Genomic DNA, 24,924 nt, shown 5'->3' on the forward strand with positions numbered 1-24,924 from the left:
CTCTGTCACCATCTTCCCCCAAATTAACAGTCAATAAGGGGAGACACACAGAAAAGAGTAGATCAGAAAACAGTGTGACCAATACATTACAGAACAAAAATTTCAGGCACAAAGCCCTGTGTGGTCAGCGAAGGCTTCCCAGAGATAAAGACAAATGAAATCTGAAGAGCCAGTGGAAATTAGACGGGAAGGAGGGAAAAGAACATTCCAGACAAAAGAAAAGTATGTGCAAAGGCAGAGAAGTGAGAGGGAGGTTCATTCTGTCTGAATGCAGTTCAGTTCACTGTAACTGGAATATACACACTGAGGGGAGATTTCACAACAGATAGCACAGGAAGATAAGCACAGACCGAATCATGAAGGAACACATGGCTTTCAAAAGCAATGGGGGGAGAGGGGGAGTGTGGGGGAGACACTGGAAGGTTTCAAGCAAGAGAGTTCCATAATCAGATTTGCATTTTAGAAGTACAACTCTGGGAAATTTCCCAGAAAAGATGGCAGAGTAAATCTGGACCCACAGACTTTTTCCTTTTCTAATTCCCAAACAAATACACAAAAGAATAGGAAAAATCTCAAAAATTCGTCAACCGAAGATTGCACCAAAGGGGGCAATCTGATGCTCTAAACATTAAGGCAGAGCTAAGGAAAGAAAGAGAAGATTCAGCCACTGTGTGTGGAGCTCTGTTTTCCTACCCACCCTACCCCATCCCCAAAAAAGGAAATGAAATCCTACAGTTCTTACCAATATACCTCCCTACTGCTCACATTTGGAGAAAAGTAGACTAAGGGGGGAAATGAGTAGCATGAGAGAAAATTTCCAGACAGAACTTCCTACTGACTAATTCTGGTTCTCAGCAGAGGGAGGAAACTGTCCATTTTCCTAGGCTCCATTGTGAACAAGGTTTGTACCTCTGGGAATAAGATACACCCCCAGTTAGGTGGAGTAACCACGGCACAGGACACTCACAACATGGGAGAGGAGAAAAGCCATCTCTCCATGGGGCAGGAAAAGCCAGTTGTCAAAAGTTCCCCATGGACCCAGGAAGCATTTCCCCTGACAACCTCAGGCCTTCATTTGACCAGAACAAGAAGACACCAACACTCAGCCCCCAAGCCTTGGGTAAAGTGGAAGAAGGGCATGCCTCCCTAAACAATACAGTCCCCATCTTCCAAAACTGCACATACTGAATGCAATCTCTGGTGATGACTTGAATCGCAGAGTCATAGAATTGCTGAGCCACGAAGAACCCCAGAGGCTACCACCAACTCAAGGGCCTTGCTTGGCTTGATACTGGGACAGCCTTGAGCTTACTACAGGCTTGCAATTGCCAGCGCTCTTTTAAAAAAAAAAAAAAGGGAAAAAAAAGTGCCCTGCTGCTGACTTTATGAATTCTGTGTCACTTTTGTTATTACGGCCCTTCCCAGCCTGCTCAGAGACATTATTATCTATGGTTGCCCTCGTACTTCTCTTGTGGAATGCTCCACTTTCCATCTATAAATCAGGAAAACGGATAACCAAGCTTGTCTCATTATCTTTAAAAAGATGGCTCGATCAAGACTAAACTAGCCCTGCCCGAGAAAAAGAGGACTTCTCCTCGGAGGCAAAACCGGAAGCTGCGCGCCCGTCTTACTTAGCCGGTTGCCTTTTTAGCTTCCTCCCACTTTCTCTTTCTGAGCGAATTTGCTAGATAACTGACCTCCATTTAAGTGACACGATGGTATATATGCTGGCTGTTTCTTTCACAATGTGAAACAAACCCCTGCAGGATGGAGACCTGAAGTAAGTGAGGTGCCATGATCACACCAGGCTCTCATTGGTCTTATGTACTGTTTCCTCAAACTGTAATTTACTGGTAGCTAGAAGTTTCCTTTACCTGGACATTAGATTTCAGATACCTGCAATGCAAAAAATAAGCAAAAGAGGCTCCTGAGCGATTAGGAACAGAGCCAGCACAAAGACAGGTTTTCTTTATCTTCAGGAAAGGGACATCCCCAGGGAATTAAATGAGTTTCCTACAATTGTGCATAAAACCTAAATTTGCAAGTTATCTACTCTGATCTTCTTCAAGTGTCCGGTTAGAACCAACAAGAAGGAATAAAGGGAAGGAAAGGTTGCTCAGGTCCCACCAGAAAGTGAGGCTAACCCCCCGATTTGTTTTAATTGTATAGACGCAAACATCGACAGAGATGCAGATACAGAGAGAGACACTAATGAGGATAACAGCACGTCACAAAGGTAAGAAAATTTTATTGTAGGATTTAAAAGTCACAATTTCTATACCTTTGAGGGAAGAAGGGGACTCTTAAACTTCCCATTTCCCAGCCCCAAACACCTAAAATTTAAGAAAATGAAATTTTTGAAGCATTGAATACTTTTCACCAGAACTAGTAACATGGCTGATTGAACACCATCAACATGCAACTTCTGAAAACTGTGAAGATGATGCCTGTTTCAGGTTTTTCCACCTTTCAGAGATGACTTTATTTCTTGGTCTAGCAGCTCTGGGATCACGCAAACACCAGTGAAGACAGACGACTCCAAAGAAGGAATAAGGAGTGAGAGGCGCCAAAGGCTGTGCTAAACCAAGACCTCGTCAGGGTACCACAGGGGTGTGTCAGGAGGGGCAGGGCACAGGCTCTGCTCAACTCATTCTGCTCTACTCTGCTCCACACCTTGTAGATGCTTTAAGAGCGTTTCTAGCACCCGGGCCCAAGGGTACTGCTTAGTGAGTAACCCTGTCAAATGCCCAGGCGGTGTGAGCCATTAGCACCGTTTGCCTCTGCTTTCCAGTGAGTGACCAGAGATGTGACAGCATGAATTAGAAGGCAACCAAATCTTAGTTCTCTTCTCTCTTTCTGGTGAAAAGCCCTATGAACAAGGCCCTTGTCTGCAACATCGCAGGGATTCTTCTCAAACTGTCATGTAATTTCAAAAATTAATTTAGTCACCTTAAATTATATTTCATTTTTATCTCATTTTCAAGAATCCTCTAACTTTCCTATCCTTTCATCTAACATCTCATAAACTTCTGAGTCCCCATTTTCTAGGTAAAATGAGCTTCCTAGGTGCCCATCTCAGTGACTTACAAGTCCAGTCAGTTTGTGGAGACCATGTTTGAAGCCTTCTTTGATTCCCTGGTATAGTGCATGAACGAGAGATGATACTACCACAAATATTCCTGAAGAAAACTCTAAATTAGAGAAGGGCAATCCCCACACTGCATAAGCCATTTTGTTTTTCCAGAAGATACCATGATAGAATGTTGAACAGAACAAGCCCGGACATAAATACCTGCAGGTACTGCTTTTTTGCATCACTTCCGCCCTGTGATAGCCAGACAGCTTGCAAAATCCGTCGTTGCTGTACACGATAGGCCAGTCCACTATCTGGGCATTCCCCAACACAAAATTAGTATCTGTTAAAAAAAAAAAAAGAAGAAGAAGAAGAAAAAGAAGAAGGAGAAGGAGAAAAGAATAGAAAGGGGCATAGGAGGCAAGACATTAATTGAGAATCATTGAGGACATAAATAATGTCAACAAATCCAGGTATCTTGGTTTCCCTCTAAAACAGTCTCTTGAACAGGAAGAGGGCCCTGTGAGGAATACAAAGGAATAGTTTTTTAGAGCTGAATATTTTGAATTCAAATGCTAAGGTAATTGTCCTCCAAGAGGACGTCAGCAAAGGAAGCACACTTAACCAACCAATCAATGAATCCTGCAGAAATCCAGTGATTTCCCGGAGACATGTTCAAGTCCTAACTCATCTCAGTGAAAGTACAGTGGTACTCTGGAGCAAGAGAGAATGCAAAAGGGATTTCTTCTGGGCTCCATCTAGCATCTTAGCCTTGTCAGTCCTTTGACCAAAAGCTACAGATTGGCCTTGTTGACCCTGAGGAGCATTTACCCATCCCAGGAGGAGAAAGTAGAGAGGCAGAGAAAGGGAGAGGGAGGATTGCCTTGTGCAACACACATATCAGAGACCCCTCCTCTTGGTAAGGAAGTGACTAGACACTCCTAATACTAGAGCCTTATAGAACCTGATCAAGATGCTCACAATGACAAAAGCCTTCTTGCTGATTCTGAAATTCTGTAGCCACAGAAGCCGTATTTCAGAGTTCTTTCACTGCCCACCAGCCCACATTCACTTCAGATGCAGGGAGTAAGTGGGCCAGAAACGTACAGCTGCTCAGTGTTTTCTTACCACTTCCCATATTTTTCAAGAACAAAAGTCTTCAATACTTTTTGTGCTTAGGTAATAACTGTCCCTCTTTTTCTCTTCAAGACCTTAAATTAGGCAAATAACATCCAGAACTTAAATATCATCGTGATTTTAGCTTGGCTTGCTCCTTTCCACAGAATACTTACTCCTTCCCCAAGAGAAGAAAAGAAAAAAAAAAGAACATGCACACAACCCTTCTTTCGTTGTAAACAGGAAGGGGTTTTGTTTATATATGCATACCATTCAAAGTGAAATAGTAGTGATATATAATGTCCTCATTTAATTGGGACGTTAATTTTGTTCTAGAACAGCATCTACAATTTATTCACAATATGGATAACCATCCCTTCTTATCTATGTGGGGAGGAATAGAGAAACCAAAAGGAGGAGAAATAACTAATATGGTAATCTATTCTTAAAAATGCTTTCATCTACTTAAAAGAAACATAAAACACAACTATCAGTAAGTTAATCTATACAACTGTTAAGTTTATAAATATGCTTTTACTGAAAATCTATAACCAGTTTTTCCCTCCATTTCTCCCATATAATCATGAATACTTTTGGAGTGTCCACTAGGTACCAAGCACATTACGAGACCCTGGAGATATCCAGCCTGATGCTATATGGTCCACACATTCCAGGAAATTATCAGGACAAAAAGACATGTGCACAACTACCTAAGAAACCAAATAATAAAACTATTAACTCTGAGGGAAGTAAAGGACCATGTCTCCTTGGGGTCACATTTGAACTTGCTCTAATCTGGAAGGATGAGTAAAACTCATTCAAACATTATGAATGCCTAACTTGTAACTATCACATATGATACAAAAACAATATTTAAAGAAATGAACACAAATTGACTTTCACTGGTGAACTCAAGAGGTTGTGAGAGGAAGGGAATATTCCAGGTGGAGGAGAAGCCTAAGCCAAGGCCTGGCAGGATGAGACACATAAAGACTGGCATAAACAGACAAAGGGCACCAGGGAGACTGGCAGGAGATGAGCCTGAAGACCAGACTAGGATGGGCCTGATGGTCAAAGATCTTTGACTTTTTTCTGGAGACAGGATAACCCTTCAGGTATACCACTAGGATGGCTATAATAAAAAAGACAATAGCAAGTGTTGGTGAGGATGTGGAGAGACTGGAACCTGCATCCTGTAACCCTTGTGCACTGCTGGTGGGAATGTAAAATGGTGCAGTCAATTTGACAGATTGGCAGTTCTTCAAAATTTACCCATGAAGTTACCATATGACTCAGCAATTCTATCCCTAAATATGTGCTCAAGAAAAATGGCAACATATGTCTACACAAAAACCTGTCCATGAATGTTCATAGCAACAGTATTCATAACAGCCAAAACATGAAAATAATCCAAAATGTCCATAAACTGATGAACAGGTACACAAAATGTGGTATCTATTTGGCAATTAAAAGAAACAATACTGATACATATTGCAACACGGATGAACCTTAAAAATATTAAGCTAAGTGAAAGAGGCCAGACACAAAAAGTCACATATATTTTTGGTCCATTTATGTGAAATGTCCAGAAGCAGCAAATCCATAGAAACAGAAGGTAGTTTCATCATTGCTAGAAGCCTGGAGGGGAGGGGTAGGAAGATGGAGTGACTGCCAATGGGTGTGGAGTTTCTTTTTGGGGGTGATGAAAATATTCTGGAATGCGATAGCGGTGATGAATGCATAACTCTGTAAATATACTAAACAACTGTACATTTAAAAAGTGTGAAAGTTATGGTACATGAATTATATCTCAATAAGGTATTTTTTTTCAAAGGGGGTGTGGATAATCCTTCATGCTGGTCTTCTCTTCCTGAGTTATTCTTTTTTTTTAAATACCAGACTCTTTTTTTTTAAGATTTTATTTATTTATTTGACAGACAGAGATCACAAGTAGGCAGTGAGGCAGGCAGAGAGAGTTGGGGGAAAGAAGGCTCCCCGCTGAACAGAGAGCCCGATGCAGGGCTTAATCCCAGGACCCTGGGATCATGACCTGCACCGAAGGCAGAGGCTTTAATCCACTGAGCCACCCAGGCACCCCTTCCTGAGTTATTCTTGAAAAGAACAACTAAGCCTTAAAAAAAGTACAAAATTCACTACATCAGGGTGGCTGGGTGGCTCAGTCATTTAAGTGTGTGACTCTTGATTTCAGCTCAGGTCATGATCTCAGGGTGGTGAGATCAAGCCCTGCATGGAGTTCAGTGTGAAGTCTGCTTAAGATTCTCCCTCACTCCCCTCCTCTCCCTATGCCACCCCCCCCACAGCGGCCCTCTCTCTCTCTCTCTAAAAAAAAATAATAAATTAAAAAAAAGGAAGAAAGAAAGAAAGAAAAGAAAAGAAACAAATTCACTAAATCAACCTTAAATGAATATGAAATCCAATCAGTTTAACTTTCTTGTTGATTCCTAAAAGTGTAAGTAATTTCCCTCAAAGACCTCAAATAGTTAAGAAAAACTGAGTGAGCTCTTTCATGGCTAATGTCCCACTAAAGTTAAGTGCTAAGAGGGAATGATAGCCAGTTACAGATAATGATTTGACAGCATGTGTTTATTTCCTCTCTTACCCGAGGCACCCCGAAAATTAAAGTAAATGAATTAATAAGGTAAAAATCCACACAAAAATTAGAGTAAAATAAGAACAGAAAAAATGACAATGGAAGAAGCAGAAACAATATAGGAAACAAAAAATAACTTTAAAAAAAAATCCCTGATTAGTGTCCTGAGAGAGATTCAAGAGATATTACAAACATAAAACAAGAACAGGATGCTATGAAAAAAAAAAAGAACAATTAAGACGCCCTGTAAATTAAAAGTGAATAATTAAAAATTCAATATAAATTTCAGAAGATAAAGGCAGTAGAGGAGAGACAGAAATCATTTTTTTAAATAAGACATAGAGCATCAATCCGACAGGAACAACATGTATACTAACAGGAACAAGAGAAAGAACAACATGAGAAAAAGCCAAACATTTTTTTAAAGTTAGAACTATCAAATGTGAAGGTAGAATAAAGATATTCAGATGTGCAAAGACCTAGAAAAGCCATTTCTCACTTTTTTAAGATTTACTTATTTATTTTATAGAGATCATATGACTGGCAGGCGTGGGAGGGGAAGAGAGACTCCTCCAGCAGACTCCCCACTGAGTGCAGAGCCCAATACAGGGCTAGACTACAGGACCCTGAGATCATCACCAGAACCAAAATCAAGAGGCAGATGCTTAACCGACTGAGCCACCCTGGCAACCCTCCTAGGTATTCTTTCTTGGGAAATTACTTGGGGATGTGTATCAGCAAAGTGAAGGAATAAGGAAAGAAGATAACATGAGAACCAGAGGGAAAGTGGCTCCAAATATAGAAATCAGGAAGGAAGCTAACAGAAAGCATTCAGCACAGAATGGTTCAGAGAACAGATGTCAGATGTTCCAGAAGAGAGTTATCTAGGGATAAAGGAGGTCAGGATCTGATGATATTCCTGATCATTTGAAACAACATAAAAAGTCAATATAGGGTGCACCTGGCTGGCTCAGTTAATTAAGCGTTTGCCTTCAGCTCAGGTCAGAATCCCAGGGTCCTGGGATCAAGTCCTGAATTGGGCTCCTCGCTCAGCCAGGACTCTGCTGCTTCCTCTCCCTCTGCCCCTCCCCCTGGCTTGTGCTCTTTCTCTCTCTTTCTCTTTCTCAAATACATAAATAAAATCTTTAAAAAATAAGTCAATATAAGTGCATAATTTGGGGGTGGGGAATGGGCAGGAAAAGAAAGTAGAAGTATCAAAGAAACAAAAGCTGTGCAAGAAGGGAAACCAAACCATACCATGTCTCATCGCCATCACAACAGCATTAATTTCTAATTTTTAAAACCAGTATCGTCAAAGCATGCAATATTTAACTATAAGTATCTAAATATAATCTTAGCAATTCCAATGCTATAAAAATACAAATGATAAGTTTAGAGAGAAAAGTGAGAACAATCATAAGATGGTGTCTAGAGCTGATATAATAAAAAAAAAGGCATAAATATTTTCAAGTTGCAAAGATAACCAATAAGGGAATAATATAATTATATTAGGAGAAGGAGGTTGAAAGTAAATAATGTGAGATAAAAACTCAGCTAAATTAACAGAAGTCAACAGCTAATAGCTAAAATTGATATATCTAGAAATAGCTATAGTGCACATTATTTAGAGACATGGCAGAAACTATAAGAAGAAACAGCTAAAATTAGAACATGTGACCTCTGATGAACAGGATGGGCAGAGAAACAAGGCACAGGATGGTTGTTTTTCTTTATAAGCTCTTCAGTTTGACTTTTTAACCAAGAATATATACTACTTTGATAAAAATAAGTATATTTTTAATTTTTAATGAATTTAATCAGAAAAAAATTAACTTATTAATTTTTTTGTTTAAAAAAATGAGAAAAGGATATATTTCAAGTTCCAGATATCACTGCAGTTTCCCATAAACGTATTCTGGTCATCCTTTAAAGGTGCTCACCCTTCCTCAAGCCTTCCCATTTGTCACTGCAGTGCAGATTAGTCTTATCTGGGAAAAAGCAAGTCTCATTATAGAATTTAAAATTCTAAAATAGTTACCTCTCAGCGATAACCCAAGCAAGAAATTATAGTTGCCAGGAAGCAAGGTTCTTTTGCTAACACGTGATATCCCAGGACGTGGAGTGAACGGAGGAAAGGATTCTAGTCCGAGTCACAAAGACATTTGTCCCCAAGAGGAAGCAGATGTTCCCCCCTTCCCCTGCCCCATCCTTGCACACATGTGCGTACCCTATTAGGGTTGGCTGGAAAGGGGGACTAGTCTAGATTGTCTTCAATCCCTAAACTACAAATAACTGACCTGCAAATTACCTTCCAAAAAACAATGTTTCTAAATTGTGGGCTACCCATAAAAATACCATAATGCTACATATATCATCAGAAACTAAGGGATTCCACATAAGCAATATTAAAGATATTAGTAAGAATGCATACCATTTATCAATATTTACTCTGTGCCAGGCTCTATACTAAGACTTGATCATATATTAAGGGGAGGGGTTTTTAATCTTCATAATAATTTTTGTGAGGTGGTATTATATTACTAAATGAAGTGTCACTAATTTCATCATTTTACTCACAAGGACACGGAGCCTCTGAGGACAGTCATAGCAGGTTAGAGTTAGGATTTGAATCTAGGTCTATCTGACTTCAAAACTCATGCTTTTAATCATCATATTACACTGTCTCCCTCATTCCATTAAGAACTAAAATCAGACCATTTCTATGAAAACCTTTATAACACATTAGATTTATGGCTTTCTGATAAAAATACTAAGTATAATGAGACTTTTAGTTGGTGAGTTAACATTACCATTTTTGTTACCATACATTATAATTCTACCCTGTGATCGACAATGATGTCCTTAGGAAATACTGATGTGCATGGAAGTAATCATTCCTCATCTAAATGTTTGCATTTCCCTGTCTAGATTTCCAATGTTTGTCTCTTGCCTCAATTGTAAGTTATCACCTCCACTTCTTAAAACTTACTGTGCTAAAGAAAAAAAAAAAAAAAAAGAAAGAAAGAGGTTCAAATTAAAAAGACAAAAACAAAAACAAAACAAAAACTTAGTGTGCTGACCTATTCTCTAACAGTCCTGCCTCCTCATGGTGACAGACAAGGACAGGATAAGAGGGGAAACTTTGTGCCTAGATCCCCATCTGACACTCAGGGGTGGGAGAGGACCTCACACTGGTGACTTAAAGGAGCTGTGGTACAAACCTGGCCATATTAATTTCCTGGGCACCCTCCCTTGCCACCACTCCCACACCCCAGCAACCATGGACTCTGGAAAGGATCCAGAAGTCACCAGCTATGCTACTAGTGCTGATGGTACATAAGCAGATGGTTATCACAGTAGAGTGAAATGACCCTGTAGCCAAAGGCTGTGTCAAACGGCCTGACTTAGGGGTTCAGGCAAATATCAGAGGTGAGCTGCACAGCAAGTGGGGGCCTAGACAGGATCAAGTTAGTACACACACACCACACATATGCATGCATACACATACACATACCACAAACACATACACACACAAGGAGTATGTGATGGGTTGAAGCAGGGCATCAAGTTCTGCTCAATTCAAGGAACAGAATATAAGCTCAGCTGCTAGACATCTAGTGACCAGAACAGAGGCCATTACCAGAGACCCAAGGACCGGGGGGGGGGGGGGAGGAATAGAACCCCAAAGTGGTACACGTCACCACACAAATACACGCAGGGTGGCTTGTGTCCACCCCACACACCATCAGAGGGGGAAACAGTGGGGTGGGCTGAATTGGGTTTTCAACACAAGAGACTGAGTTGCCTCGAAAAGAATAATTAAAACAGAAGCATTTGAGATACTACTAACCAGGACATTCAGAGTCTCCTTTTGCTGTTTAGTGGAGTGGGAACTTCTGAGGGAGATAAGCTTTGTTAAATAAAATAAAGAAGTTAACCAGGGCACCCACGTGGCTCAGTCGTTAAGTGTCTGCTTCAGCTCAGGTCATGATCCCAGTCCTGGGATGGAGCCCTGTATCAGCAGGAAGCCTGCTTTCCCCTCTCCCACTACCCTTGCTTGTTTCCCTCTCTGGCTGTCTCTCTCTGTCAAATTAATAAAATATTTTTAAAAAATAAAAATAAAAAATAAAATAAAAAAGTGAACCCGGGTGGGTCTAAGTCAATTTGCTACCATGTTTCCGGAAGTATATCTGCATACAAGAAGACAGCTCAGAAAGTGGGAGTCTCCTGAAAAAAGTGCATAAACTCTGGTGCAAGACCTCTGTGAGAGCAATCTTGTTCAACTAACTCTCCTTAATTCCTCCAGGTGGTTGGCTATACTCCCACTGGTTAAAAATGCCAAATAAGAGGGCTCTAGTGAAGTGATACGGACTTTCTAGCTAAACAGAGAGATACGTAGTCCACATCCAAACATAAATGACTCTAGGATTATTTACTATTTTCCAAGCTGAATACATGAAAAGTTATTTTGAAGCCAAGCAAAACCTGATTAGGAAAGTATCCTATTGCATGGACAAAACACTAAAAAACAAACAAACAAACAAACAAACCCCAAACATAATTTCCTAAGGCTGCAACAGAATTGGCCTGATCTGGATATGAGAGATCAGGAGATTTTAAACTGAGAAATGTTAGGAAATCTGCCATTCTTCATTGGTGCAAAGGGCATCATCACCATCAAGACTGCATGTTTTAATAGTCATTGGGTCATTACTCCCTGAGGTAAGCAGACACTAGTATTAGCTCATTTTTATAAATATTGCAAAAAGGTACTAAATTGACAAAACATTTCCTAGGCCATATATCTAGTAGAATGGGGACTGCCTAACACTGTATCAGAGTTCATGGAAACAAAATTAATAGGAAGTGCGCATGTGTGCACATGTGTGTAACCAGAGAAAGAGATTTATTATAAGGAATTTGTTCGTGTGATCATGAAGGATAACAAATCCCAAGATTTGCAGATGGCAAACTGGAGACCCAGGAAAGCCAATGGTGTGTAGTTCCATTTCAAATCTAAAGGCCTAAGAATAAGGAGAGCTCATGGTTTAGACTGAGGAAGAGCCAATGTTTCATTTCAAAGCCAAAGGCAGGAAGAAACCAATATCCCAGTTTAAAAGTAGTCAGGCAGAAGAAATTCCCTCTTATTCAGGGGGAAAGTCAGCTTTTTATTCTATTCAGCCCGTCAACTGATTAAATGAAGCCCACCCACATTAGGGAGAGCAATCTGCTTTACTCAGTCTACTGATTTAAATGTTACACTCAGGGAGCCTGGGTGGCTCAGTGGATTAAAGCCTCTGCCTTCAGCTTGGGTCATGATCCCAGGGTCCTGGGATCGAGCCCCACATCAGGCTCTCTGCTCAGTGGGGAGCCTGCTTCCCCCCCCCGCCTGCCTCTCTGCCTGCTTGTGATCTCTTTCTGTCAAATAAATAAAATCTTTAAAAAAAATAAAAAAATAGGGCGCCTGGGTGGCTCAGTGGGTTAAGCCGCTGCCTTCGACTCAGGTCATGATCTCAGGGTCCTGGGATCAAGTCCCGCATCGAGCTCTCTGCTCAGCGGGGAGCCTGCTTCCTCCTCTCTATCTCTGCCTGCCTCTCTGCCTACTTGTAATCTCTCTGTGTCAAATAAATAAATAAATCTTTTAAAAAAAATAAAAATAAAAATAAAAAATAAATATTACGCTCAGGGACACCTGGGTGGCTCAGTTGGTTAGGCGTCTGCCTTCAGTTCAGATCACAATCCCAGGGTCCTGAGATCAAGTACCACCTTGGGCTCCTTGCTCAGCAGGGAGCTTGCTTCACCCTCTGCCTGCTGCTCCCCCTGCTTGTGCGTGTTCATTCTCTCTCTCTCTGACAAACAAATAAATAAAATCTTAAAGAAAAGAAAAAGGCTGGTGGAATATTTTTTAAAAATAAATGAATAAAATCGATGCTACACTCATCCAAAAACACCCTCATAGAAACACTCTGAATGTATCTGACCAAATATCTCCACACTCTGTAACTGAATCAAGCTGACACATAAAATTAACCATCACAGGGGCACCCAGGTGGCTCAATGGGTTGAGCCTCTGCCTTCGGCTCAAGTCATGGTCTCCAGGTCCTGAGATCGAGCCCTGCGTTGGGCTCTCTGCTCAGTAGGGAGCCTGCTTCCCCCTCTCTCTCTGCCTGCCTATCTGCCTACTTGTGATCGCTCTCTGTCAAATAAATAAATAAAATCTTTTTAAAAAAATTAACCATCACAAACACCACAGCCAATGCTTTTAACTGTATGATGCTCTACAAAAGTCTTTAACGGAATCAGCGGACCCATAGCTCATAAATTCTGCAGCTCCCTCAAAGTCCTTGGTAGTATTCCAGGACTCTAAGTTGGGCAGAATACAGTACCTCTATAAAACTATTTTTTTAAAGATTTTATTTATTTATTTGACAGAGATCACAAGTAGACAGAGAGGCAGGCAGAGAGAGCTAGGAGGAAGCAGGCTCCCCGCTGAGCAGAGAGCCCAATGTGGGGCTCAATCCTAGGACCCTGAGATCATGACCCGAGCCGAAGGCAGAGGCTTTAACTCACTGAGCCACTCAGGCGCCCCATAAAGCTCTATTTTGATAAACAGATTTCACAAAGGCAACATTTATCTTTCCACACCTGGGGCTTTCACTGAGAGGAAGGAGTATGTACCCATCCCCAGAAAGAAATGTTACAATGAATCCTTTGATCCCTTTCTTCACCCCCCTCACTTATACCTGCCTATGTAGATTGGTCAAGCTATCAGTAGGCATCTCAAAAGCAAGAATCCACTATGTGTACTGACCTCAGACTTGCCTGTGCCTGGTGTGGCTGGGGGAGTGAGGGCCTGAGCTATCTGTCTCAGCTTACGGTGGGGGGAGTGCCTGGGTGGCTCAGTCAGTTAAGCATCCAGCTCTTGATCTCAGCTCAAGTCTTAATCTCAGCATTGCGAATTTAAGCCCTGCATGGGGCTCCATGTTGGGTGCCGAGCCTACTTTAAAAAAAAAAAAAAAGAAGAAAAACCTAGTGGGACAGTCCTGCCAGCCCTCTGCTCTGTCATCTTCAGCTTCTTCCTCTAGGAGTAGGGCAGTGACTCCTGGTCTAGAAGTCAAAGCCCGGGGTTGAGGAGGGAAACTGGTGGCATTGTACGTTCTCCAAAATCTGGTTTAATAGTCATAAAGCTGATACCATATTTTGACTTTCATGTGGCTCCATCAAACAACCTTTACTTGGGTAAAAACTGGAGGAATGAAGGTTAAATGGACTCAAACACATTAACATGGATTAAAGCTCCAAAATCCCAAAAGGTGTTCAGAGATCATCTGCTTTCTTGCCTCCTGACTCTGACAAATTGCACTGATGAGAGTCTTTATAAAATATCTACAAAGGAAGTGGCAATATGATCCACTCCAGAACACTCTGATTGCTTGGTTAAGTCCTTTTCACTTTCTCTCTTCTTTTGGGGAGGGGGGAGAAATAAATAAATAAATATTTATTTATTTATTTGTTAGAGACCAGCCCTTCCATGACTCTGAGATCTGGAACAAAGTATCCCTATAAATAGTTGAGATTACACTGGTAGCCCCCAAAAAATCATGCCTCCCTGCGTTCATGCCCTGGTTCAGTTCCTCCCCTTTGAATCTGGGTGGGTCTGCAATTTGCTTTGACCAACAGCCTGCAGTAGAATGGTTGCTATGCCAAACACCCAGGCCTAAGCTCTGAAGGTCTGGAAGCATCTGCTTCTGCACTCTTGGGAACCCTGAGCTGCCAGGTGACCCCTGAGCTATACTACTAGAGACACCACATGGACATTCTACAAGCTGAGGGCATCTAGTAAGACAGAGGCCATGAGATTCTATGGAGAAGCACCAAGGAACCTAGTCAACAATGAAAACCAATGGGAGAAAAAGGGTGAAAGTCACCCTATTAATCCACCCTTCCCCAGCAACCCCTAGGTCCCCAGAGCACCATCTGAAAGAACAATCATGGACACAATAAGTTGGGTCCTATTGGCAGTGTTGTCCCTCATGAGCCATGTGGGTATGTCACTTCAGCTCTCTGGGTCTCAGTGGAGATGAACTACAAGTTTTCTTCTTCTGGTAGCAATAAAATCTGACTCCTAAGTGACTGGATTCATAATAAAGCACAAATCAGAAGGCATTTCTGCAACCTGCAACCTACCGACCCTTGTCATCAACCAGTTATCACCCTGAACTATCCCTTCTCTAAATGCTGGACTCTGTAGAGTCTAGGTCACTTTAAAAGGAGCAGAAATACCTTCTAAACTCAACTCGGCGGGAAGTGACACATTTCAGGTGAACCGTGTTGTACAGAGCATTTGCTCAGCGGAACTGCCTGGATTTGGATACGTGATATGATGAGCCATAACCCTGTAAAAGTGTACCATTTTTCAAGGGAGTCTATGGTAGACAGAAATCACATGTTGGTAGGTCAGCTTATATATACAGAAAATACCCACATGTGTCTTTGGAATCTGTAAAATCAAAGTAAGACATATTCTCTTGATTATACATGCTCTGCTATTTTTTAAAGATTTTATTTATTTATTTGAACGTATTTGAGAGAGAGAGAACACAGGAGGAGGAGCAGAGGAAGAGGGACAAGCAGACTCAGTGCTGAGCATGGAGCCTGACATGGGGCTCGATTCCACAACCCTGAGATCATGACCCAAGTGGAAATCAAATTGGATCTTCAACGACTGAGCCACCCAAGCGCCCCTGTACATATAGCTTTTGCACATGGAATGTGTGACTTCCAGTCAGCCAGTGGGAAGCACCAAAGTCTACCTCCAGAATCGTAGTCTGTGAACTGATCAGGTCCCTCCTACCTTGTTCAGGAAAATGTGTAGGTTCCACTTGGCTGCCTGTGCCATGATTTATTCATTGGCTCTCATCTGAAAGTTCCCTGTATCTCCAGGTCTTTGATGCAAATTAGATAGATTCTACTGCCTCCCCCTGATGCCTTTTTACCCCCTGAAAGTCTTTTTTTTTTTTTTTTAAAGATTTATTTATTTATTTGACAGAGAGGTCACAAGTAGGCAGAGAGGCAGGCAGAGAGGGATGGGGGAAGCAGGCTCCCTGCTGAGCAGAGAGCCCGATGTGGGGCTCGATCCCAGGACCCCGAGATCATGACCCGAGCCGAAGACTGAGGCTTAACCCACTGAGCCAACCAGGTGCCCCTTACCCCCTGAAAGTCTTTAGCTGTAAGAACGCATGGAGTTAAATGTGAGGTTTCCCAAATTCAACCTTCCTCAGCCCACAGTTTTCCTCCAGTTTGTACAATAAAATAAATACTCTCTTAAAATTTGAAAGGCTCCCCTCCCCACAGCACATAAAGTTTCTTCAGCTGATGGGGCATGAGCCAAGTCACACGACATTAAAAGAGCATCATTCCAAACCTACCATTTGCTCCTAAAGCATAACACAGAGATATTCTAAAAAGAAATTATTGGAAATTTGCTTTTCACCCTCATTAGTACAAAAAAAAAAGAGAGACTAACTAAGCAATGACTTAGCAAGTGACTCAGTTTGGGCCATCACACAGATAAAAACTATATCCAGCAAACAGTTCATGGTAATGTATTATTGTTCCCTGCGCACACTGGTTATTTAGAGGCCTACAATATAAATTTCGCAATATGCTTCTAAGAACTAGAGGTATTTTTCTTAGAAGGGAACACATCTTTGGAATACTTTCACTGTTACAGATCACTAAGGATATCAGCGTGCTTACAAAAAGTAGTTTGAGTAAAATCATCTTTTTCTGGGGGGCTTGCAGGACTCAGTCAGTTAAGCGGCTGACTTTGGCTCAGGTCATGATCCCAAGGGCCTGGGATCGAGCCCTACATTGGGCTCCTTGCTCACCAGGGAGCCTGCTTCTCCCTCTCCCTCAACCTGCTGCTCTCGAGCTCTCTGTCAAATAAATAAATAAAAATATTTTTCTTTAGGGGCGCCTGGGTGGCTCAGTGGGTTAAAGCCTCTGCCTTCGGCTCAGGTCATGATCCCAGGGTCCTGGGATCAAGCCCCGCATCGGGTTCTCTGCTCAGCAGGGAGCCTGCTTCCTCCTCTCTCTCTGCTTGCCTCTCTGCCTACTTGTGATCTCTCTCTGTCCAATAAATAATAAATAAAATCTTTAAAAATAAATTTTTTTCTTTAATTATCTTTTCCTTTCTTTCAAAACACTAGAAAAACAATTAAAAGAAATCATTGAGATAAATGATGAGAACAAGAAGTATGTACATAAGCACTAGACAAAGAAAAGAAAACAATAGTTCAACTTGCCTGAACCTAAATAAAATCCATACCAGAAATTAATTTTTAGAAACACAAAAAAGATTGAGATATGGTAATATTTGGAAGAATGGAGAGGATGGGATGAGAGCTAGGTCAGTATGACACACCTACATAAAATACCTAAAATCTTAACACTAACAGAAGTTATGTTCTGACTCTATTGTGTTTTTCAACAATAAAATTCCATGAAAATGACTCGTCTAAATTATAAAGGGCCCAATATTGGCACATTACAAATCAAACTCCCAAGAGATTCGATAATCACTTGTTTTGCCTCTAACTTTAATATTCTACATAAATACACTTTGAAGATTTTGTTTTAAATTTATTTGTCAGGCAGAGATCACAAGTAGGCAGAGAGGCAGGGAAGCAGGCTCCATGCTGAGCAGAGAGCCCAATGTGGGGCTCGATCCTAGGACCCTGGGACCATGACTTGAGCCAAAGGCAGAGGCTTTAACCCACTGAGCCACCCAGGCACCCCCATAAATACACTTTGATTAAGTCAGTAAATTACAATGGAAAGAGAGGCTTCAGTTTGAAGAGCAAACTCAAAACTCTGTTTACTGGGTAGTTACCTCTAAGTACATGGTTTCAGAAACATGACCTCTATATTCACTCAAAGGATTTTAAAACAATAAAAACAGATCAATCAATTGTATAAGCAGGATGGAAGGGAACAAAACCCCATGAAATTGTGTTAAAAGTGTAGATTTTTTATGATCCAATGATAGTTTACATAATAAATAAGCGGTCAGTGATATGTTGAATTACTGGGAAGAAATATATATTGGTGTCCTCAGTTGCTAACAAATGGTGAAACAGATTAATCAAGTAGGTGTTTTATTCTCATTTTTATAGTCAAGATAATTTTTAATGCATATCTATACATATTACAGGCATTTTTAACAAAACTCATTGACCATCATTGAAGAACATGTAAAAATTTGATTCCCAGAACTAAAAAAAAAAGGTAACTCAAAGTAAACTGTATAGAATATTATATAGTGTTAGAAAATTCTTTTTTTAATTAGTTTTACATTTGCCTCCTGTGTTATTTTAAAACTTTCTTGGTGGGACACCTGGCTGGCTCAGACAGTTAAGCGACTGCCTTCAGCTCAAGTCATGATCCCAGGGTACTGGGATCAAGTCCCACATGCGGCTCTTTGCTCAGCAGGGAGCCTGTTTCTCCCCCTGCTGGCTGCTCCCCCTGCTTGTGCTCTCTCTCTCTCTCTCTCTCCCTGACAAATGAATAAATAAAATCTTTAGAACTTTCTTGGTAAACAGCTCAGTGAAGCTAAAGTATAGTACCAAGGTAAATGGAAGGAATCTCAGAGCAGCTCAGTTTAATACGACAAATACTGGAGTATCTACATTGTCCCAGACACAGAAGGAGTACAGGGGACATAGCTGTGTGTCTAAAAGCTCTGCTGACCTCCCCTGCCCAGCTGTACCTACCACAGTCTACACATCACCTAACTCCCTACCCTCCCCATCGCCCATGCAGGTCCCAGTCCCAGCACACGAGACCAGGAGGGGACAACTGCCCAACCAACGCATAGGCAGGGCTGGGTCAATTAGATTCTCTCAGAACAAAAACTAAGACAATAAGGCCAAGAGGTCTAAACAGTTGATCCCATACGTGCTAGTCAGTAAATGGAGAAAGGAGGTCTTGGGAGAGAAGCAAGGCACTCAGATGGATACACAGAAGAGCATCTATTGAGGCAGGTGAGGAGTGGACTGGACTAAAAGAGGCAGACAGACAAAGGCAGAGACGGAGAGATGGAGGCAGAGACTACAGTCAAAGAGAGACAGGAATGAGATGGAGCAAGATGACAGACAGTGATGAACACAGGTGGCAGAGATCAAGACAGACACTCGGGGATATAGACAAAATGCAGAGAGCAGCAGAGACAGAAAACAGAGACAACCTGTGGCAAGCAGCAGTAGAGCGAGATGGACAGAAGGAGGGAGGAGAGAAAGAGGGAATAGGAGGACAGGGAGTATTGGTGAGGGGTGCGGGAGATGGAAGACAGCCAACAGGGAGTACTAGAGTGTGAGTCGCAGCTGGAGAATGGGCACCCAAGAGCAGGATACCTACAGCAAGACCTAGAGAGTGAGTGAGCAGAGAACAGAAGCCCACTGGAAGAGCATGCAGGAGAGACTGAGGAGAGAGACAGAGACCAAGAGCCAGAGGGAGATAGAGAAAAAGAAGAAAACCAGAAAATTCAAAGAGAAGGCATAACTAGAGACAACAGGAAAGCAGGGACTGGGAAGTTGGGGAGAGAGATAGCTAATTCATACACTGCGACCCACAAAATGGTGGCCGCACCAGTCTCCCAGTCCACGTCACAAATGTAAACTTAAGTTAGCCCACTTACACCTCACTGTCAAGGACACCTCACAATACCAATCCCAATCGTCCAACTCAGCTGTAGTTAGCCTACCTTAATTAGAAAACAAAACCTTTTAGTCTCGTGAGGAAACCCCGTGACCTCCTAAGCCATCATGCTGCCCTGTTTCCACATTGCCTCTTCTATAAAAACTGCTCTTGCCCTCGAATCCCTCCAGAAGAGCCTCTGCCATTTGTGAGGCCCGGCACTCCCCCAGTCCATGCATTGCTTTTCTCTTGAATAAAGAACATCAAAGTCATCACTAAATTGTTTTAGTTCTGTCATTGTCAAGAACAGAGAGGGGCGCCTAGGTAGCTCAGTTGATTAAGCAACTATCTTAGGCTCAAGTCATGATCCCAGGGTCCTGGGATCGAGCCCCACATCGGGCTCCCTGCTCAGTGGGGAGCCTGCTTCTCCCTCTCCCTCTGCTGCTCTGCCTGCTTGTGTCTCTTGCTCTCTCTGTCAAAAAAAAAAAAAAAAAGAACAACAGAAAAATGGCACACTCTGAAAGTCCAGCCGGAGCACAATCCCTGGCTGTGCTCGCTAGGCGGGAAAACCGTCAGGTGTCATTTCATCTGACAGAGGGAGAATGACTAGAGTTGAGGGAATCCTCGGTCTTCAGAAGGTATCAGTTACCACTTCAAAACGGCTGATGGATCACACCGCGTATCTCCTCACTCTGGAATGACAGCTTGAAAACTGAAAGGAATACACACAACAACACAGAGAAGGCATGAACTCTGTTTCCGGGAGATGAAAAGTAGATGGGGAGTAAACGTGCAGCACAGGAAACCACAATTTCAAAATTCCAGAGGAATCTGGCCACAAAGGGGCTAACAGGGCCCCACAGGTCCCTGGAGAGATTTCACACCCTGAAACACTAGCTGCCGCACGAGGCAGGAAGGGCGTGTTAGAAAAACTGGAACAGTAACCAAAAGGCTATTTCAGTGAGTGAAAAAGTTCACTCAGCCTCCAACAGGCACCCTCCTCCATCAGCTCACCGAGCAGCCAACACTGTGGCTCTCAAGTAAAAAACCACCTGGGGTGGGTCTCAAAGCAGTGGTTCTCTGCCTGCGACAGCCTTCAGAGCTGCGTGGAAGGCTCAGGAAAACACAGCTGCTGGGCCCTCGCCCAGAGATTCTGATGCACCCGGGATGAGGGCCTGAGAATCTGTGTTCTTAACGAGTCCCAGAGATTCTACTATTAGAAATTAACTGAGGGCCATTGACTTAGTGTCTTTAAACCTCAGCATCCGCAAGGGTAGAGTGGCAATAACAGAAGCACCCCCAGGACAAGAGTCACCCTGAAGGTCAGAGTAGGCAAAGCATGCAAACCTCAGGCACTCGGCCAGGCACACATGTGAGAAAGGCCATCTGTCCAAGGTCACAACTGTAACCAATAACTCTAATCTAATAGTGCTCCTAACTAGCAGTTCCTGCTTTCCATCATCTCTGGTAAATACTCAGTTTACTTATGGTCTTCCGGGACTTCTGAGATCATGACAGTGAGGAAAGACGGAGAAGGAAAGTGAAAGCAGCTCTCCAGCCTCCAGATGACCAACTTCCGTTCGGAAAAGCAAGGACTTGCTGTCTTCAGCAGGCAGAACACAGGTGTTTTTCGTGAAGCTGAAAGAAGTACCTGAACACACACACGCCCCTGACCAAGCTCAACCCCTTGAATTACAGCTGGTCTGGACAGAAGGCTGAGAAAGTACTTGATCCAGAGAACAAGTGACTGGTTCTGTCCATCAGTCCTGGCAGAAAAACGGCACACTCAACTCGTTAGCTAGAGGAGTGTTTAATGATGCAACTATTTACAAAGGCACGTGTGAGGTGCCAGCAGCAGCAAATGATATATACTATTTGCCGATTTCTGAGGGAAATGCTCCCAGCAGGGTAGGTTTGCAGCTACCCAGTTGATGTCCCAGAACCTAGAATAGGGAAGAGACGTGCATTATCAGATCTTAAGAGGGGGTACCAGCTGGCTGCTGCCTGCCCCCTCAGAACACCTCTGAGGAAACTTCAGGGACACAGAGCACCCCCAGGGTTAGTAAGACATTCAACCCTCCCCAAACCCAAAGAGAGCGAGCTGGATATGTAACCATTAATCACGGCAAAACAGCAAGTCTACAATGGAGGGAAAGAGGGAGGGAGGGAGGGGGGAGACTGGATGAATAAATAGCACAGAGTAAATAAATTCTCCCTCCCACCCCATGGTGCTACGCCCCACAAGCTGAAGCCAGCCAGAAGCCAGAAAGCAGGGGAGCCTATGGACATAATCCGTACAAGTCAGCCTCACAGACACAGAGCAGGCTGGAGAAGAAGAGTGAATGGCTCCAGGGAGGCAAAGAGAAAATGGGCAGGACAGTGACCCAAGCAGAGGCTCAGAGCACAACTGTCATGATAGAGCTCTAGTCAATTTGATACCAATAATGCTGAGAAGAAACAAACAAACAAAAAAAACTGAAACTGAAAAATATATTTAGAGGGGTGCCTGGCTGGCTCAGTTGGTTAAGCATCTGCCTTCAGCTTAGGCCACAATCCCATGGTCCTGGGATTGAGTCCCACATTGGGCTCCTTGCTCCCTCTCCCTGCTGCTCTCCGGATTATGCTCTCTCTCTCTGACAAATAAATAAAATATTTTTTAAAAAATCTATTTAGATAAAATAAATACAGTCTTATCATTCAAATGAACTCCATCTTCTTTGCCATGGTTGTGTAATGTACAATAAAAACCAAACTCAAGGGGCACCTGGGTGGCTCAGTGGGTTAAGCCTCTGCCTTCGGCTCAGGTCTTGATCTCAGGGTCCTGGGATCGAGCCCCACATCGGGCTCTCTGCTCAGCAGGGAGTTTGCTTCTCCCTCTCTCTCTGCCTGCCTCTCTGCCTACTTGTGATCTCTCTCTCTCTGCGAAATAAATAAATAAAATCTTTAAAAAAAAAAAAAAAAAAACCAAACTCAAGCAGGAGCTAAACATCTTCCAGATGCTGACCCCAGCCCCTGAATGTCAGGGCACGGTGCCTATGCTTGTTTGTTGCTTTCAGAGAAGGAGGAGGAAGGAGAGGCCATTCTTTATAGAAGCACCTGATATCATCACAAGACCTTTAAAAAGATGTGAGAAGTGATGGTTTGGGGGCACTCTCAGTTACAATTGCATTAATAATTATAGAATTGAGTCAGGGGTCTTTCAGTGACTCAGTCAGTTAAGCATCTGCCTTCGGCTCAGGTCATGATCCCAGGGTCTGGGGACCGAGCCCCGCCATCAGGCTCCCAGCTCAGCAGGGAGTCTGTTTCTCCCTTTCCTTCTGCCACTACCCGCTCTCATGCTCTCTCTTGCTCTCCCTCTCTCTTTCAAATAAATAAATAAAATCTAAAAAAAGAAGAAGAATTGACTCTGTTAGTTTGCAAACTCAGCTTTATGCAACACAGGACTAACCAAAAGACTGTCATTTGAAATTTCAAATGAGCAATCTTAGGATGAGTAAGCAAACATCCTGATCACTGGCACAACTCTCTAATACCCAATCAGAAGTTTTTGGTAGTTGATGATTAACAGCAATGGGGAGCTGTTAGAGCAGAGACTATGAAAACTGAGGAGATGCTAAAGTTGGTCAGAGCACAGTGGGTTCGCCAAGACTGCATGCACATGGAGAACCAGCAGAGCACCAAACAAATCCCAGCATCTAGCTCAGGCTGTGAGAAAATTTAAAAAGGGACACCTTACTAAAATGCGAGTAGAAAAAAAAATAAAATAAAATAAAACTAAATAAAATAAAATGCGAGTGGAGAGCCCAGAAAGGGGGGCTCTCCCATGGTACCATTCAACATCAAGAACTGCCCATTATAGATTTGAGAAAATGGGCTTCATATATACAATGGAATATTACTCAGCCATCAGGAAGGAAGAATGCCCACCATTTGCATCAACATGGATGGAACTGGAGGGGATTATGCTCAGTGAAATGAGTCAAGCAGAGAAAGACAACTGTCATATGGTTTCACTCATATGTGGAACATAAGCAATAGCACGGAGAACATTAGAGGAAGGAAGGGAAGACTGAAGCAGGGTAGATCAGAGGAGGAGATGAGCCATGAGAGACTATGGACTCCAGGAAACAATTTGAGGGTTTCAGAGGGGAGGAGGTGCGGGGATGTGGTAGCCCAGTGATGAGTATTAAGGCAGGCATGTGTCCTAGTGATCACTGGGGGTTTTATGCATATAATGGGTCATGGAACACTACATCAAAAACCAGTGATGTAAAAAAAAAAAAAGAAAAGAAAGAAAGAAAAACAACTAATGATGTACTGTAATGTGACTAACAACATAAAAAAAAAAACCCAAAACCAAAAAAAAAACAAACTGTCCATTACAGACAGACCCCCCAACAGAAGAATCCTCAACAGGAAAGAATCATCATCAGCTACAGGCCCAATAGGGAACAAAGTACACTGTCTCCTGTAGGAACTGACCACCTCCGCAACTCAGCCAATGAGAAACCATCATCACCCTGAATTTTTGCCTTTCTCCCATGAATGTTTGTTTGAAACAACTTCCAACTTCCAACTTCCAACTTCTTCTCCATCAAACAACGTTCCTCTCCTCTGTTGGTCTATCCTGTCATTTCTGCCATAGCCTGCTTGTCCCAAATTGCAATTCTCTGCTATTCCTGAAACAACCCACTTCTGCTGGTAAAATAACTGTTTTATTTTTAAAGTCAACAGCTGAAAACTCACAATGGGTGAACAAACCAAGAGAGCATGCCAAGGAAGTCAGAGCAATGAGATATCCCAGAGAAGTAAGATTTTTTTAGGAGAACTTCCACCCACCGAAACAAAGATTCACACATTCTGCAATCTTCATTAAACTGACTTCAGCGATCTAGTCATCCCACATTCCATCTCGCAGAAAAAGAAATGGCTGTAAAAATCTAAGAATAATTTGGGGGTAAGGCATTTATAAGGGGAAAAAGTGTAGTGGGTGTTCAGCTGACGTAACATTTCTTAAATCTTTCCAGGTTTATAGGGCGTGTTGGTCTTTACCATAAATCCCTCAGTGAACCCCAATATCACAAAAGTCCTCCTCATTTTGGTACGCTCAGCCTCTAGCTCAGTATGAGACACAAAGGAGGTCCACCATGTTCGTGAAGCTGAACCCACGAGCAAGCCTTTACTTTTCATTTTACTTTGTCTTTGATTTTTCATTCCTCCTTCATCTCTGCCCTTCTTTCCATCAATCATTTTCCATCTTTCACTAAAATAAACCTAACTCATGCACTTCCTATTTCCTTCTCACTTCCACCTCTGATTCTCCCACAATCTCCATCCCTGGGGTTTAGTGATTCTCAGTTTCAGAAAATGGGGTTCCTAAATACACACATCCACACGCATGTCTGCAAGCACGCACCCCTGCATGCAC

The 24,924-nt window shown here is 42.5% G+C and overlaps 1 protein-coding gene across 2 annotated transcripts in view; it reads right to left on the reverse strand.

The window, feature by feature from the left end:
• KCNH1 (potassium voltage-gated channel subfamily H member 1) overlaps nt 1-24,924 on the reverse strand; it is a 381,772-nt gene that overhangs the window by 349,362 nt on the left and 7,486 nt on the right. For both annotated transcript variants that reach the window (XM_004775315.3, XM_004775314.3), the window contains exon 2: nt 3,293-3,416. In XM_004775315.3, coding sequence (XP_004775372.1) covers nt 3,293-3,416 — 124 coding nt within the window. The remainder of the gene's footprint in view (nt 1-3,292; nt 3,417-24,924) is intronic.

The sequence above is a fragment of the Mustela putorius genome, unplaced genomic scaffold (assembly GCF_011764305.1).
Source record: "Mustela putorius furo isolate JIRA1106 unplaced genomic scaffold, ASM1176430v1.1 tig00001012_pilon_pilon_pilon, whole genome shotgun sequence".
Lineage (NCBI taxonomy): Eukaryota > Metazoa > Chordata > Mammalia > Carnivora > Mustelidae > Mustela > Mustela putorius.